This window comes from Leucopleurus acutus (genome assembly GCF_964270905.1).
Source record: "Leucopleurus acutus genome assembly, chromosome: 12".
Classification (NCBI taxonomy): Eukaryota; Metazoa; Chordata; class Mammalia; order Artiodactyla; family Delphinidae; genus Leucopleurus; species Leucopleurus acutus.
This window is the reverse complement of record NC_139154.1, coordinates 46,867,673-46,882,654: the sequence shown is the minus strand read 5'-3', so window position 1 is coordinate 46,882,654 and position 14,982 is coordinate 46,867,673. Positions and strand designations below refer to the sequence as shown.

At 39.6% G+C, this 14,982-nt stretch overlaps 1 protein-coding gene across 4 annotated transcripts in view; it reads left to right on the top strand.

Annotated features, from left to right (window-relative positions):
• DTNB (dystrobrevin beta) overlaps positions 1-14,982 on the top strand; it is a 245,511-nt gene that overhangs the window by 187,778 nt on the left and 42,751 nt on the right. For all 4 annotated transcript variants that reach the window (XM_082852177.1, XM_082852176.1, XM_082852174.1 and 1 more), the window contains 2 exons: positions 3,984-4,071; positions 14,558-14,643. In XM_082852177.1, coding sequence (XP_082708303.1) covers positions 3,984-4,071; positions 14,558-14,643 — 174 coding nt within the window. The remainder of the gene's footprint in view (positions 1-3,983; positions 4,072-14,557; positions 14,644-14,982) is intronic.

The window sequence follows — 14,982 nt, the reverse complement described above, 5'->3', positions numbered from 1 at the left end:
AACCTGGGGTTGCCAGCTGGAAAAAGCTCTGCATGTGGGGTTTTTCTTGAGAAGCTACCAGCTATGTTTGGCGGAGTTTAAATAATTGCTAAAGCACTGGCTTCTAAAAGAGAAGGAGCCTTGCCAAACCTAGGCACTTACCTAAAGATATAGTCAGAAATTCTTTAAAGTGGAGTTCCCTTCCTTTAGGTTACACTTAAAGAGTGTATAAACCTCAGAGAAATGTGCGGTCCCAAAGATGTGTATTCACAGAGGTATTTGATGCAAACTCTTACTGTTCATTCTTGCCTAAATAATGAAATCTTTCTGTCGACATTCAAAGTTTAGGATTGGTCAACACACTTTGTCTTATCTGGGGGCTTTGACACCATCACCTTGTTACATCTTTACATGTTGCATCTTCATCTGTTCCCCAAAACCTATCATTGTTGATTATTTAAACCAGTGATTTTCAACAGTGGTATTGGGTTATTGTCACCTGAGAGACTTTTACCAAAGTATGTATACCTCTGTGTGTTATAATAATTATATGTATTATAATAGACCCACATACCTCTTTCCCTGGAAACTACTGTTAATATGGGAATATGACTGATCCCTCAGTGGATTATGGTGGAAAAACATTTGATAACCACTATAACCACTAACTATAGCAAAGTTAACCCTTTAAAAGAGTTAATACCAAACTAAGTGCCATTACATTCAGGCCCAAAGCCACCTGCCCAGTCCATGCCCACACCTGCCACCATTCTGCAAGGAGAATGGCAGGTAAAGTTTAAATGATCCCCTTTACATAGCAGCAGAGTCTCTGTGTCAAACAACCTGAGATTCTTATTCTTAGAGAGAAAACTATAATTTTTATAAACTTAAACACATGAGAGAGGCTGGAACCTTAAATTTTGATCTTAGTTTTGCCCTTAACATGCCATGGCTTCATGGGAAGCTCTTATTCGCCATGATAACCGAAAAATAAATTAATAATCAACTTTAAAATATATATCCTTGGGGCTTCCCTGATGGTGCAGTGGTTAAGAATCCACCTGCCAGTGCAGGGGACACGGGTTTGAGCCCTGGTCCGGGAAGATCCCACATGCCGTGGAGCAACTAAGCCCGTGCGCCACAACTACTGAGCCTGTGCTCTAGAGCCCATGAGCCACAACTACTGAAGCCCGTGCGCCTAGAGCCCGTGCTCTTCAAGAAGAGAAGCCACCGCAGTGAGAAGCCCACACACCGCAACGAAGAGTAGCCCCCGCTCGCCGCAACTAGAAAAACCCCGCGTGCAGCAACGAAGACCCAATACAGCCAAAAATAAATAAATTAAATTAATTAATTTAAAAAAAATAATAAAATAAAATATATATCCTTGAAAAGGACTGTTTTAAGTATTATACTTCATAGCATTTCACATAGTTTTCTCAGTATGACCAAGTGGCGTTATTACTTTTAGGCGTTTACCTATCTCTAAAGCCTTAGACTGTTGGCTTCTCCTACCTCCCAACTATGTTTAATAGGCTTATTCTGTAGGAGGGAATGCCTGATAATTGTGCATTGTATCACAGAGTGTCTCCTCATCCAGCAGATGATTTCTGAGCACTCTATCCCAGCCCCTTGGTCTCTAGGAAGAGAGTTTTCTTAATGCTGGCAGGACAGCTTATTTATTATCAGTAAGGGCAATTGTCCAAGTTATTAAAAATTTCCATGGTGAATGTAGCAGCAGAATGTTAAACAGACACTACTAGCTGATAGCCCAGGAAGATTTATGCTAAGTTTAACTGAGATCCTCAAGTCTTATGGCTTAGGGATTAGGCTCCCTGAGCAAGAATTGGTGGCCAGGAGCCTTGGAAGAGCGTGAGGATTGGGTGAGTACTGCATCTCTTCTTGATTTATAGTCTAAGGAGCTGAGCTTCGTACTCCCTCAAAGAAGTCAGAAATTTCCTGGCTAACTCATTCTGAGAATGAAAATCAGCTCAGGCAAAAGAATAAGGAACCTTTCTAATTTCCCTCATAGTTTTCATTGACCATAAAACCTCTCATCAACATAAAGTTCTAGTTTCTGGCTTGAAAGCATAGCCAGTTAAAGCAATCATGTCATCCACACTCGGGTATGAATGACAGATAAAATTAACCTTCCTAGGGACATGGAATGTGGTGGAGAAGCAGGAGCTCTTCTGCACAGAGAAACCTATTGTGTCCCTTGCCAGAAAACAGAGGTCAGCCACTTTAAGTCCCACTTCTTAAGCTGCCGTTTCCTCCATAGTAGTTATCCACTTGTGTTGTTAAATGTTCATTTTGTTGTTATTTACAAGATAAAGATAGTCCTTTTGTTTCAGACAAGCATCTTTAAGGCACAAGTATTATAGTTCAGCCCTGACCTTGGGGTCTTGACCCTAAAGTATTAAAGTCAACTGATGGTAGCATGTTCTTATTACAAGATCATCTTTTGAGAAAATGGTTATATATGCTAGAGACTGACGTTTGCACACCTAAAATTATATAGTGTTGAGAAGTGTCATTGCCAGAAAGCAGTGACAGTGGCAGCACATTTTTTAAAAATCCATCCTAGGGCTTCCCTGGTGGCGCAGTGGTTGAGATTCCGCCTGCCAATGCGGGGGACACGGGTTCGTGCCCCAGTCCGGGAAGATCCCACATGCCGCGGAGCGGCTGGGCCTGTGAGCCATGGCTGCTGAGCCTGCACGTCCGGAGCCTGTGCTCCGCAACGAGAGAGGCCACAACAGTGAGAGGCCCGCGTACCGCAAAAAAAAAAAAAAAAAAAAAATCCATCCTAGAGGAAAGACCAAGTTAAGCTTAAGAGTTAGCCACAGAGATAGAAATATAGGATGCTTAAAAAAAAAAAAAATCTAGGAAAAACACAGTTGATTTCATGCATGAAAAGTCCAGACAGGTTTCTATTGATTAAACTCCATCCTTCCCAGATTCCCCTCAGTAATTATAACAAGATTTGATGACTATTGAACTCATGTCTTTAATTTTTTTCACATTTCGTATTTTGTCATACTGTTAAATTCCAGTCAGGGGTTTGTGGAACTCCAAGAACCTAGAGCCAAAGTAGAAGCAAGCCACGACAGCCATCTCTCATCACTTAGTCATCATTATTACTGTTGCCTTAAAACATCTGTCAGACTTAAACAAAGAAGAATTACATAGCCACAGTCCTGATTAATCTAGGAGTGCCCTGATATAAATAAACAGCAGTTGACATCACATGCTAAATTAAAGATGTCAGTCATCATCAGCAAGAAGTTCCATGTGAGCAGCACATATACACAGAGCTAGCCTCCTGCTCAAGAACCCTCTTTTATTCAGGTGCGGCACTTTCTGACGTCCCACCGTACTGGATCTCTAAATTTTTAGAATGCTGGAACTCTTGTTAAGAATAATGAACTAAATTAATTCACTCTAAAATGGGGCTCCAGTTGTAGAACAAGCATGGTAAAAGAAGAGAAAGAGGCACTGAAGGGGAACGTTTGACGGCATCTTCCCCAACTTTACCATATTGTAAGCCTGCCTTAGCTTAGGTTCCTCAGTTTTGCTCAGCCAGTGTTAAGGGTACTTTTCCTCAGCCCTCTGTTTTTCAAGATGCTTTAGTTTTCTTTCGGGCTTTTTGAATTCAAGACCTGTATCTAAAAGTCATGAGGTTTTCTTAAAACAGTTGATGGGAAATCACTCCCTCAAGCTTTATAGATGCCCTGTCTTTTCTCAGCCCTTGCATTCAAAAAGAAGTGTCCCCTCTGAAGGTGTGAGAGCAACAGGGATATACTGCCGAAGAGAAATGTTATGCGTGGCCTCGTCATTTCTCTAAATCCTCTTTGTCTCAGAAGACCATTAGTATCTATGATTCAGGTCTCCATTTCTTTTGTTACCATTCTTTTTCACAAGTGTTTCTCCCATCTGTTCTTTCTGAGAGAGAAGCAAGAGTAGGGGATGTTTAATAGATACCTGTTGAATTTTTATCTCCTTGGCAGTGTCCTGGACAGTCCTAGCCGACTGGATGAGGAACACCGGCTTATAGCTCGCTATGCTGCCCGGCTGGCTGCAGAGGCAGGAAACATGGTGAGTAAATAGAGGATTCCAGTAGAGTAGCAGAAATTTGCATTACTTTATTTATTTATTTTAATAGATTTATTTATTTATTTATTGGCTGCGTTGGGTCTTCATTGCTGCGTGCAGGCTTTCTCAAGTTGTGGCGAGCAGGGGCTACTCTTCATTGCAGTGCATGGGCTTCTCATTGCAATGGCTTCTCTTGTTGTGGAGCACAGGCTCTAGGTGTGCAGGCTTCAGTAGTTGTGGCACGTGGGCTCAGTTGAAAAACTAAAAATAAAACTACCATGCGATCCAGCAATTCCACTCCTGGGTGTATATCTGGAAACAATGAAAACACTAATTCGAAAAGATACATGCACCCCAGTGTTCATAGCAGCACTATTTACAATAAGCAAGCCATGGAAGCAACCCGAGTACCCATCAACAGATGATAGGATTAAGAAGATGTGAGAGATGTGCACGCACACGTGTGCGTGCATGCACACACACACACACACACACACACAGGAATATTACTCAGCCATACAAAAGAATGAAATATTGCCATTCGCGGGACTTCCCTGGTAGCGCAGTGGTTAAGAATCCGCCTGCCAGTGCAGGGGACACAGGTTCAATCCATGGTCCAGGAAGATTCCACATGCCGTGGAGCAACTAAGCCCACGCATCACGACCACTGAGCCCATGTGCCACAACTACTGAAGCCCGTGCGCCTAGAGCCTGTGCTCCGCAACAAGAGAAGCCTCCGCAATGAGAAGCCTGCGCACCACAACAAAGAGTAGCCCCTGCTTGCCACAACTAGAGAAAGGAAAGCCCACACGCAACAACAAAGACCCCATGCAGCCATAAATAAATAAGTAAATAAATAAATAAATAAAAATATATTGCCATTTGCAGCAACATGGATGGACCTAGTGAATATTATGCTTAGTGAAATAAGACAGAGAAAGACAAATTCTATACAATATCACTTATATGTGGAATCTAAAAAATGATACAGATCAATGTATATACAAAAACAGAAACAGTCTCACAGACATAGAAAACAAACTTGTGGTTACCAAAGGGGAGAAGGAGGCAGGGAGGGACATATTAGGGATATGGGATTAACAGATACAAACTACTATACATAAAATAGATAAGCAACAAAGCTTTACTATATAGCACAAGGAATTATACCTATTATCTCGTAATAACCTGTAATGGAATATAATCTGCAAAAACCCTGAATCACTGTACTGTATACGTGAAACTAACACAATATTATAAATCAACTATACTTCAGTTTAAAGAGAAAAGAAGGAAGAAAAAAAGGCAAATTACCAATATCAGGAATGAAATAAGGGACATACTACAGATCCTATAAACATTATAAGGATGATAAGAATATTATGAACAACTTTTTGCCAGTAAGTTTGACAACCTAGCTGACATAGACAAATTTCTTGAAAGATACAATTTAACAAAACTGACATAAGAATAAATAGAAAATCTAAATAGTCCTAAATCTGTTAAAGAAATTGAATTAATAATTAACTTCAAAAATTCTAAGCTCAGGGACTTCCCTGGTGGCACAGTGGTTAAGAATCTACCTGCCAATGAAGGGGACACGGGTTCGCGCCCTGGTCCGGGAAGATCCCACATGCCGTGGAGCAACTAAGCCCATGTGCCACAGCTACTGAGCCTGCGCTCTAAAGCCTGCAAGCCACAGATACTGAGCCCGTGTGCCACAACTACTGAAGCCTGCATGCCTAGAGCCCGTTCTCTGCAACAAGAGAAGCCTCCGCAATGAGAAGCCTGTGCACTGCAATGAAGAGTAGCCCCCGCTCTCCGCAAGTAGAGAAAGATCGTGTGCAGCAACGAAGACCCAACGCAGCCATAAATGAATAAATAAATAAATAAATAAATAAATAAATAAAAATTCTAAGCTCAGATGGCTTACTTGTTGAATACCATCATATGTTTAAGGAAGAAATAACAATCATAACAATCTGGCACAAACTTTCAGAAAATAGAGAAGTCATTTTATCAGGCCACTATAACCTGATACCAAAATAATACAAGGGCATTACAAGAGAAGAAAGTTGATGGCCAAGGTCTATCATGAACACAGATGCAAAAATCCTTAACAAAATATTAGCAAATTGAATCCAGCAATATGTAAAAAGGATAATACTCCATGATCAAGTGAGGTTTATCCTAGGAATGCAGATTTATTTAACACATGAAAATCAGCCTATGTAATTCACCATATTAGCAATTTAAAGAAGAAAATGATAATATTTCAATAGATGCAGAAAAAGTTTGTCAAAATACACTGCCCATTTTTGATAAAACTTCTCAATACCATAGGAGTAGAAGAAACTCCTTTAACCTGGTAAAGAACACCTACAAAAACCCTATAGCTTATATGACACTTCAAGGTTAAATTTTGGAATATTTCCCCCTAGTATTGCAAACAAGTCATAGATGTCTACTTCCACCACCTCTATTCAAAATTGTCCTGGGGGTCCCAGTCAGTGCAGCATGACAAGAAAAAAGAGGCATAAATATTGTAAAGGAAGATGTGAAACTGTCATTATTTGCAGATGACCTGATTCTGTATAGGAAGTCCTAAGGAAAGTCCTACAAGAACACTACTAGAACAGATACATGACTTTATAGCAGTGTTGCAGCATACAAAGTCAGTATATAAAAATTGATTGTATTTCTATCTACTAGCAGTGAACAATTAAGAATTAAATTTAGGAAAAATAACATTTACTGTAACATTAAAAACCATCAAATACTTATGGATAAATTTAATGAAAGATGTTCAAGACTGAAAACTATAAAATATTGCTAAGAGAAATTAAAGAAAACCTAATAAATGGAGAGATACAGCCATATTCAAAAGATTCAGTATTAGTAAAATGGTACATTTTCCCTAATTGGTCTATAAATTCAGTACCAATCAAAATGCCAACTGATTTTCAAATATATTTAGAAAGCCAAAACAGTTTTGGAAAAGAGCAAAGCTGGAGGATTCAACCCTACTTGACATCAAGTCTTACTCTAGGGACTCCCTGGTGGTCCAGTAGTTAAGACCCCACACTCCCAATGCAGGGGGCCCGGGTTTGATCCCTGGTCAGGGAACTAGATCCCACATACTGTAACTAAGAGCCTGCTAGAAGAGCCCACATGCCACAACTAATGATCCCACACGCCACAACTAAAGATCCCATGTGCCACAACTAAGACCCGGTGCAGCCAAATAAATATTTTTTTAAAAAAAGACTTACTCTAAAGGCACAGTAATCAGGAAAGTATGGTATTGGCAAAAGGATAGGCAAATCGTGCATAAAATATATGCACACATATAAGGTCAAGTGACTTTCAACAGGGCACAAAAGCAATTCAATTGGGAAAGGAAAAGCTTTTTAACAAATGCTGCTGGAGCAACTATTTATCTGTATGAAAAGAAAGGACAACTGTTTGTATGAAAATAAAGAACCTCTATCCCTACCTCACACCATACATAGAAACCAATTGATATATATCATAAACTTTAAATGTAAAAGCTAAAACCATAAAGCTATTAAAAGAAAACAGAAAAATATCTTTATGACCTTGGGGCAGGCAAAGATTTCTTAGAGAGGTTATAAGAATCACAAACCATTAGGTCCAGTATTGTTCTGGAGTGAAATTAGACAGGACAGGCAGGCCAAGATCTCGCAGGACAATATTCTACAGTGTTAGTTTTAGAAATGTGTACTAATTTATGTTTACTTCTTCACAGGGAGAGAGAGTTATGAAAGCTGCCAATAGAGTTTCGCTTTGTTTCTCTCTCAAAACGTAATTTATTCCTTTGGGTTTGTTTAGTCTCCAAAATCTTTTCCTTGAGAATCTAATACTAAGGCATACATCTGACTCTAACATTCCAACTCTAAAGGTTAGTGAAATGGAACAGAATAGGGGGGAAAAATGTCTGGGAAAAAGACTAGTTTTATTTAATTAGTTAAACCCTATACATGCCCTCAATCAGTCACAAATGTTTGTTATTTTAGAAATTAAAATTTATAAATAACATTAATTAAATTTTTTGAAATGGAATATAGCATTGTGGTGGATTTTTTAAATTAAGTACATGTAATACCATTATGTAGTCTTGTTGACTTTACTTAGTACTTTTTAAAATTTGTAAATAAAAGCTCCAAAGCCGTTTGACCCTGAAAAGTAGATCCTAGTACTCCTTTACTGCAAACAAGATAAATCTGTTTACACCTGATAGTTTCTGATGCCAGTTCTCTAACTCATGTGAAAATAATTGTTAGAATGGTCTTGAGACTAAATACTGATATGGCCCTTTCATCTTATTTTCCTAAGTGTAGTTATCTTATAAATATTGGGTCTCTCAGGAAGGATTCTTCTTAACTAGATTTCTATTAAACAGAAGACTTCTAATCTGCTAATCTCTCACTGATACAAGTGCTTTGCATAAAGTGGGTGTAGTGCTCAAAAGAATTTATTTATAGCCTGCCAGATAGGCTTTGTATTGATTTTTTTTTTTTTTCTCCAAAAACCTTCTACAAGAAAGACCATTAAATCATTTTAGCAGCCGGCATTACACCCTGTGAAATGCTCCAGCGTCAGACCCTCACATCTCCCCAGGTGGCAGACATGGCCACTGAAACCTCTTCAGGCTGACCCTCAGATAGAAAAATTGTAGGTTGCTTAGATGAGCCAGGAGAGCTAATTTGTTTTCCTGAAGTGCCTAAATTCCATTTTAAAACAACAACAACTGGCTTCCCTGGCGGCGCACTGGTTGAGAGTCCACCTGCCGATGCAGGGGACATGGGTTCGTGCCCTGGTCCGGGAAGATCCCACATGCCACGGAGAGGCTGGGCCCGTGAGCCATGGCCGCTGAGCCTGCGCGTCCGGAGCCTGTGCTCTGCAGCGGGAGAGGCCACGACAGTGAGAGGCCCGAGTACCGCAGAACAACAACAACAACAAAAATACAGTGTGTGGCAAATCATGGTAATAACAGCAAATCTTAAATCTCATCACAAACATCACTAGCATTAGATGTAGTCAGGTGGGTTTTGTTTATTAAAAAATTTTTTTTCTTTATGAAAAAATTAAAAACTCATTATGGAAAACTTGGAAGAAAGGTGAAAGGAAAGGGAAACCATTGTCCATTGTCATGCTACCTACATTTACACGTTTTTGAGATTTTTTTTTTCACATAGCCCAGTCCCGGACTCCACAGCCTCATCATCGTGTCAGCTGCTCCACCCATGCACCATTCCAGAAATGTCCTTACGGCCTCTTAGAATTTAAGATCAAGAGTATTTTCATGTGGTCTTTTGCACACATTTAATGATTTAAAACCCCTATAAAATAGTCATTGTCAAACCTGGCTACATATTCTAATCTTTTGTGCAACACTTAAAATATATGTAGATTCTTGGCCTTGCCTCAGACCTACTGAATCAGAATCTCTGGGTTTAGTAGGGTCCATTGATTTTAGTTTAAAAAAAAAAAAAGAAAACTTTCAGTCTTTTGATTTACAGCTAGCTTGGGAACCACTCTCCTAAAAAACATTACTGGGTTTTTGAGAGAGAGAGAGAGGTATTAATAATCCATAGCCCTCCAGTTAGTCTAAGCGAGGTTGAGATGATGGGAAGGCTGCCCTTGGGATGCAGTGAAAGTCTGGTTGATATCAGGCACATCTCTGTGGAACTCATCCTGCCAAGTTCATCCAGATGGGAAACTTCCAGTCTCTCTTTTGGAGGCTCCAGAAATGCATACCAGCAGATTTCAGTTTGCTGACTATGTTGGCTTTCCTTGGTTTTATATTTGCCCAGTTTTGCTCAGTGGGATCTTGTTCCTTATCCTGTATTTTTCAGATGTGTCTCTATCTCATTAAAGATGATGGAGCTCTGTGAGATTACCTAAACCTAAGAGAATACTAGTGTAACAGAGGAAGGGATCCTCTTCACATCTCTTTCCATAAATATTCCCATTTTACAGACAAGAAAATAAAGGTATAGAGTAAAATAAAGTAACTCAAGGTTTACATGCGACTAGGTAGCAAACGCTTGGATTCTTAAGTGGTCCACCTACTTCCATTCTTATCCCACTACAGTAAATCCTCCACTTAGTAGCCGAAACAGTGTTTGTTTTTAATAAGCTTCATTATAGAACAATTTTAGATTTACAGAAAAACTATGAAGCTAGTACAGAGAGTTTCCATATAACCCATGTTCCATTTCTCCTATTATTAACATTTTACCTTAGTATAGCATGTTTGTTGCAATTAATGAGCCAATATCAATACATTATTATTAACTAAAGTCCATGCTTTACTCAGATTTTGTTAGTTTTTACCTAATGTCTTTTCTCTGTTCTGGGGTTCCATCCGAGATACCACATTACATTTAATTGTCATATCTCCTTAGGCTCCTCTGGTCTGTGACAGCTTCTCTGACTTTCCTTGTTTTTTTTTGTTTGTTTTTTATTTATTGAAACATAGTTGATTTACAATATTGTGTTAGTTTCAGGTGTACAGCAAAGTGATTCAGCTATATATATAGTTACATCTTATATGATAATATATATGATAATCCTATATGATATATAGGATTATTTTCCATTATAGCTTATTACTGACTTTCCTTGTTTTTGATGACCTTGACAGTTTTGAGGAATGTCCCTTAATGGGGATTTGTCTGTTTTTCTCACGATTAGACTGGGATTATGGGTTTTGGGGAGAAGAGATAAGTGCTATTTTCCTCACATCACATCATACATATATAGTATCAATGTAACTTATCACTGTTGATGTTGACCTTGATCACTTGGCTGAGGAAGCTTTTGTCAGGTGTCTCCGACATAAAGTTACTCTTTTGTCCCCTTTCCACACTGTCCTCTTTAGAAGGAAGTCACTATGGACAGGCCACGCTTAAGGAACAGGGAGTCAGACTCCACCTCCTTGAGGGCAGAGTACGTACATATGTTATTTGGAATTGATTCCATGTTTCCCTGTTCAGAATCCTACAGTGGCTTCACACCACATTTGGAATGGAATGGAAACTCCACTGCATGATGAAAAGGTCCTTCATGATCTGGGCCCTTCCAGTTTATCACCTATCCCTGCCTCATAGCCGCACCACTCCATCAGTACTGACCAGAACACACCAACCTGGAGCACTTGTAGGCCTTTGCCCTTCTTTCTGCCCAGCAAGCCCGACCCTCCCAACCCCCAGACGTTCACCTGGTTTGCTTCCTAAGTTCATTGAGTCTTTCATAACTATCTCATTGAAAAAATCTTCTGTCTCAGTTTATTCTGTGTCATAACCCTATATTTCTTCATCAAATTGATCACTACTGATGCCATATATATATATCACCTACATTTATTTATTTATTTATTTATTTATTTATTTATCATTCTCTCCCAATATAATGTAAGCTACATGAGGGTAGAGGCTGTATTTTATTCACTAATGCGTCCCTAGTTTCTGGAGTAGTATCTAACACATACTAAGTCCTCAGGAAATATTTGTTGGATAAATGAATGAATGAACTATCTAATTTTTGAAAGAAATCATCTTTAGGGATCTTCTGGCTAAAGTAATCTATGTCTTTATAAACTGTTCCCTCTTTTTCCCTTCAGTGTCCTGGGGGCATTTTAGGAAGGGATACCTGGCTTTTTTTCTTTTTTTTTTTTAAAGAGTACTGTGGTGTCTAAGATAGTCAATAAATAAAATCCTACATTTCTCTGTTGTTTAGTGTACACTCAACTGTGTTTGACATTTGTCTGGGTGAAATAAGCCATCATTCAACTGTCCACTGGGGGCTCCCTGCTGTTACGTCCAGGTGGAGGAGCTAGGGTGCAGGCTGCTCCAGGTGGGACTGCTGTCTAAGGGCTTGAATCTTTTTCCGCCCCTACTTCTTTGTATTTGAGTAACAATGCTTCTTGGTGCCAAAGAATCTTTCCTGGTTAGGAATCACTATTGATAATAATTCTTGATTCCTATGTTAACTTCCTCTTTGGAAGATGCTTCAGCATTGCAGTCAGACACTCAAAACTAAAAGGATTCTTTAGAAATTTCCAGTGAAATACTGTAGGGTTTTTTGTCGTTTGTCATTATATGAAACAAATTCCTTTCAGAGCTCATTTCCTCATCCATAATTTTGCCTGGTCCCACTCTCATAAGGAGCCATTAGTTTTAACTCTAGTCTTCAGGAATTGTAAACCTTTTATTCATAGCAGTTTTACTCTGAGGCAAGCTACTTTTCTGAGGTTCAACTCAGCCTCTCACAAGACTGAATAGAATATATAGAGAACTTGCTCAGTTGACTGCTGGTCTACTCTTCTCTGGAGGAAGAAAGATCAGGTTTTTTCCTTTTAAAGAAGGAAATTACTTGGTAATTGGATAAAAGGCTCCCACCCAGATTTGTTATGCTATTTTGCCCCTGTTTATTTAGGAAATTTCACATGAAAAGAATTACTTATTGCATCTTTAAACTCTAGACAGGAAACAAGGTTTCTGCTGCATCGTAGATCATGTTTTGGGAAGAACCAAGAATACCTGGAGTGAAGTGTAACTATACCAGAGCCTTCATTAAGAGCTTCCACTCTGGTTAATCAATAAAAGGGAAATGTCACCTAGTCATCCATTTTCCTATTTTGTGTTGATTGGCTTCCTTTTTTTTTCGGTATGCGGGCCTCTCACTGTTGTGGCCTCTCCCGTTGCGGAGCACAGGCTCTGGACGCGCAGGCTCAGCGGCCGTGGCTCACGGGCCCAGCCGCTCCGCGGCATGTGGGATCTTCCCGGACCGGGGTACAAACCCATGTCCCCTGCATTGGCAGGCGGACTCTCAATCACTGCGCCACCAGGGAAGCCCGGCTTCCATATTCTTAAAGGAGGTATGAGGGTCAGACCCAGTAGTGACTATGCAAATCAAAACCATAATGACTCCTCCAAAGAGGATATATAGATGGCCAATAAGCACATGAAAGTATGCTTAACATATTAGGGGAATACAAATCAAAATCACAAGATACCATTTTATACTCACTAGGATTACTGTGATCAAAAAAATGGACTATAACAACTGTGGCCAGAAAGTGGAAAAAATGGACCCCTCATATATTGCTAGTGGGAATGTAAACTGCTACAGCCATGTAGGAAAACAGTTTAGCAGTTGCCCAAAAGGCAGTTACTATATGACCCAGCAGTTCCACTCTTAGATATATACCCAAGAAAAATGAAAGCATGTCTCTACACAGAAACTTGTCCGCAAATGCACAGAGCAGCATTATGCAAAATAGCCCGCCAAAATGGGAACCCAAATGTCCCCCAGCTGCTGAATGGATGAACAAAATATGATGTATCCATATGGTGGAATATTATTCATCTATAAAAAGACATGAAGTACTGATACATGCTACAACGTGGATGAACCTTGGAATCATTTGCCAAGTCAAAGAAGCCATACATAAAAGATCACACACTGCATGATTCCATTGGTATGAACTGTCCAGGATAGGCAAATCCATAGATAAAGAAATTAGATACGTTGTCACAAGATGGTGGAGGGGAAATGGGGAGTGACTGTGGGTTTCTTTTCGGGGTGATGAAAATGTCCTGGAAGTAGATAGTGATGATGGGCTCACAGCCTCATAAATATAGTTTAAAACCACTGAATTATATACTTTAAAAGGGTAGGTTTTAAGGCATGTAAATTATATCTCAATTTTTTTAAAAACCCACAATTAGGTACTTCACGCCCACTAGGATGGTTAAAACCAAAAAGACAATGACAAGTATTGGTGAGAATGTGGAGAAATTGGAACCCTCATTCATTGTTGGTGGGACTGTAAAATGGCTCAGCCACTTTGGAAAACAGTTTGACACTTTCTCAAAATGTTAAATACAGAGTTAACCATATAACTCTGGAATTCCACTCTTAGGGATTTACCCAAGACAGATGAAAACATATATCAACACAAAGATTTGTAAATGAGAGTTCAGAGCGGCTTCATTTGTGCTAACCAAAAGCTGGAAACAATGGAATACTATTCAGCAATAAAAAGGAAGGCACTCCTGATGCATGGAGCAACATGGATGAATCTCAGAAATACCATGCTAAGTGGAAGCCTGCATGTTGTATGATTCCATTTATATGAAGTTTCTAGAAAAGGCAAAACTGTAGACAGAAAGCAGATCACTGGTTGCCTGTGGTTGGGGATGGGAGTGGAAGTTGACTACAAACTGGCATGAGGGAACTTTCTGTGGTGATGAAAGATGTTCTAAAACTGGACTGTGGTGATTGGTTTGCATAACTGTTTAAATATACGAAGACTCATTGAATTGTACACTTAAAACGGGTGGATTTTATGGTATGTAAATTATACCTCAAAAATCTGTTTTAAAAAAAATCAACAGTCCATCTGGGCCTCTGGATATATTTGAATAAAAAAAAAAACCTTTCTTCTTCCTCACTGTAGACCCGTCCTCCCACTGACTTGAGCTTTAACTTTGACGCCAACAAACAACAAAGACAGCTTATTGCAGAACTGGAAAACAAAAACAGGTAAGAATGCAGAGGTCGAGCCAGTTTCTGAAGCCCAAGATTATCACGTGAGTATCTGATTCTCATTTTCCTTGCAGTCTAGGTGGGTTTTGACCACAAAGGAAGATCCCACCTCAGTGAAGATAGGCCAGCCCAAGTCCAGTACATGCCCTGGACACTAATTTGTATATCTCTGCATGCTGTTCATTCTGGTAGTCCAAAACCCCGCTCAGGTGCTCTCAGGTAGATTCTTTTTCTCACCCACCAGTGTGTTCCCCTCCCATTCCTTTCTCCACTCTACTCCCAGGAGCCTTTGCTGTGTCTTGTCATCTTGTCCTGGCCCACGATGCAGCACGCGAC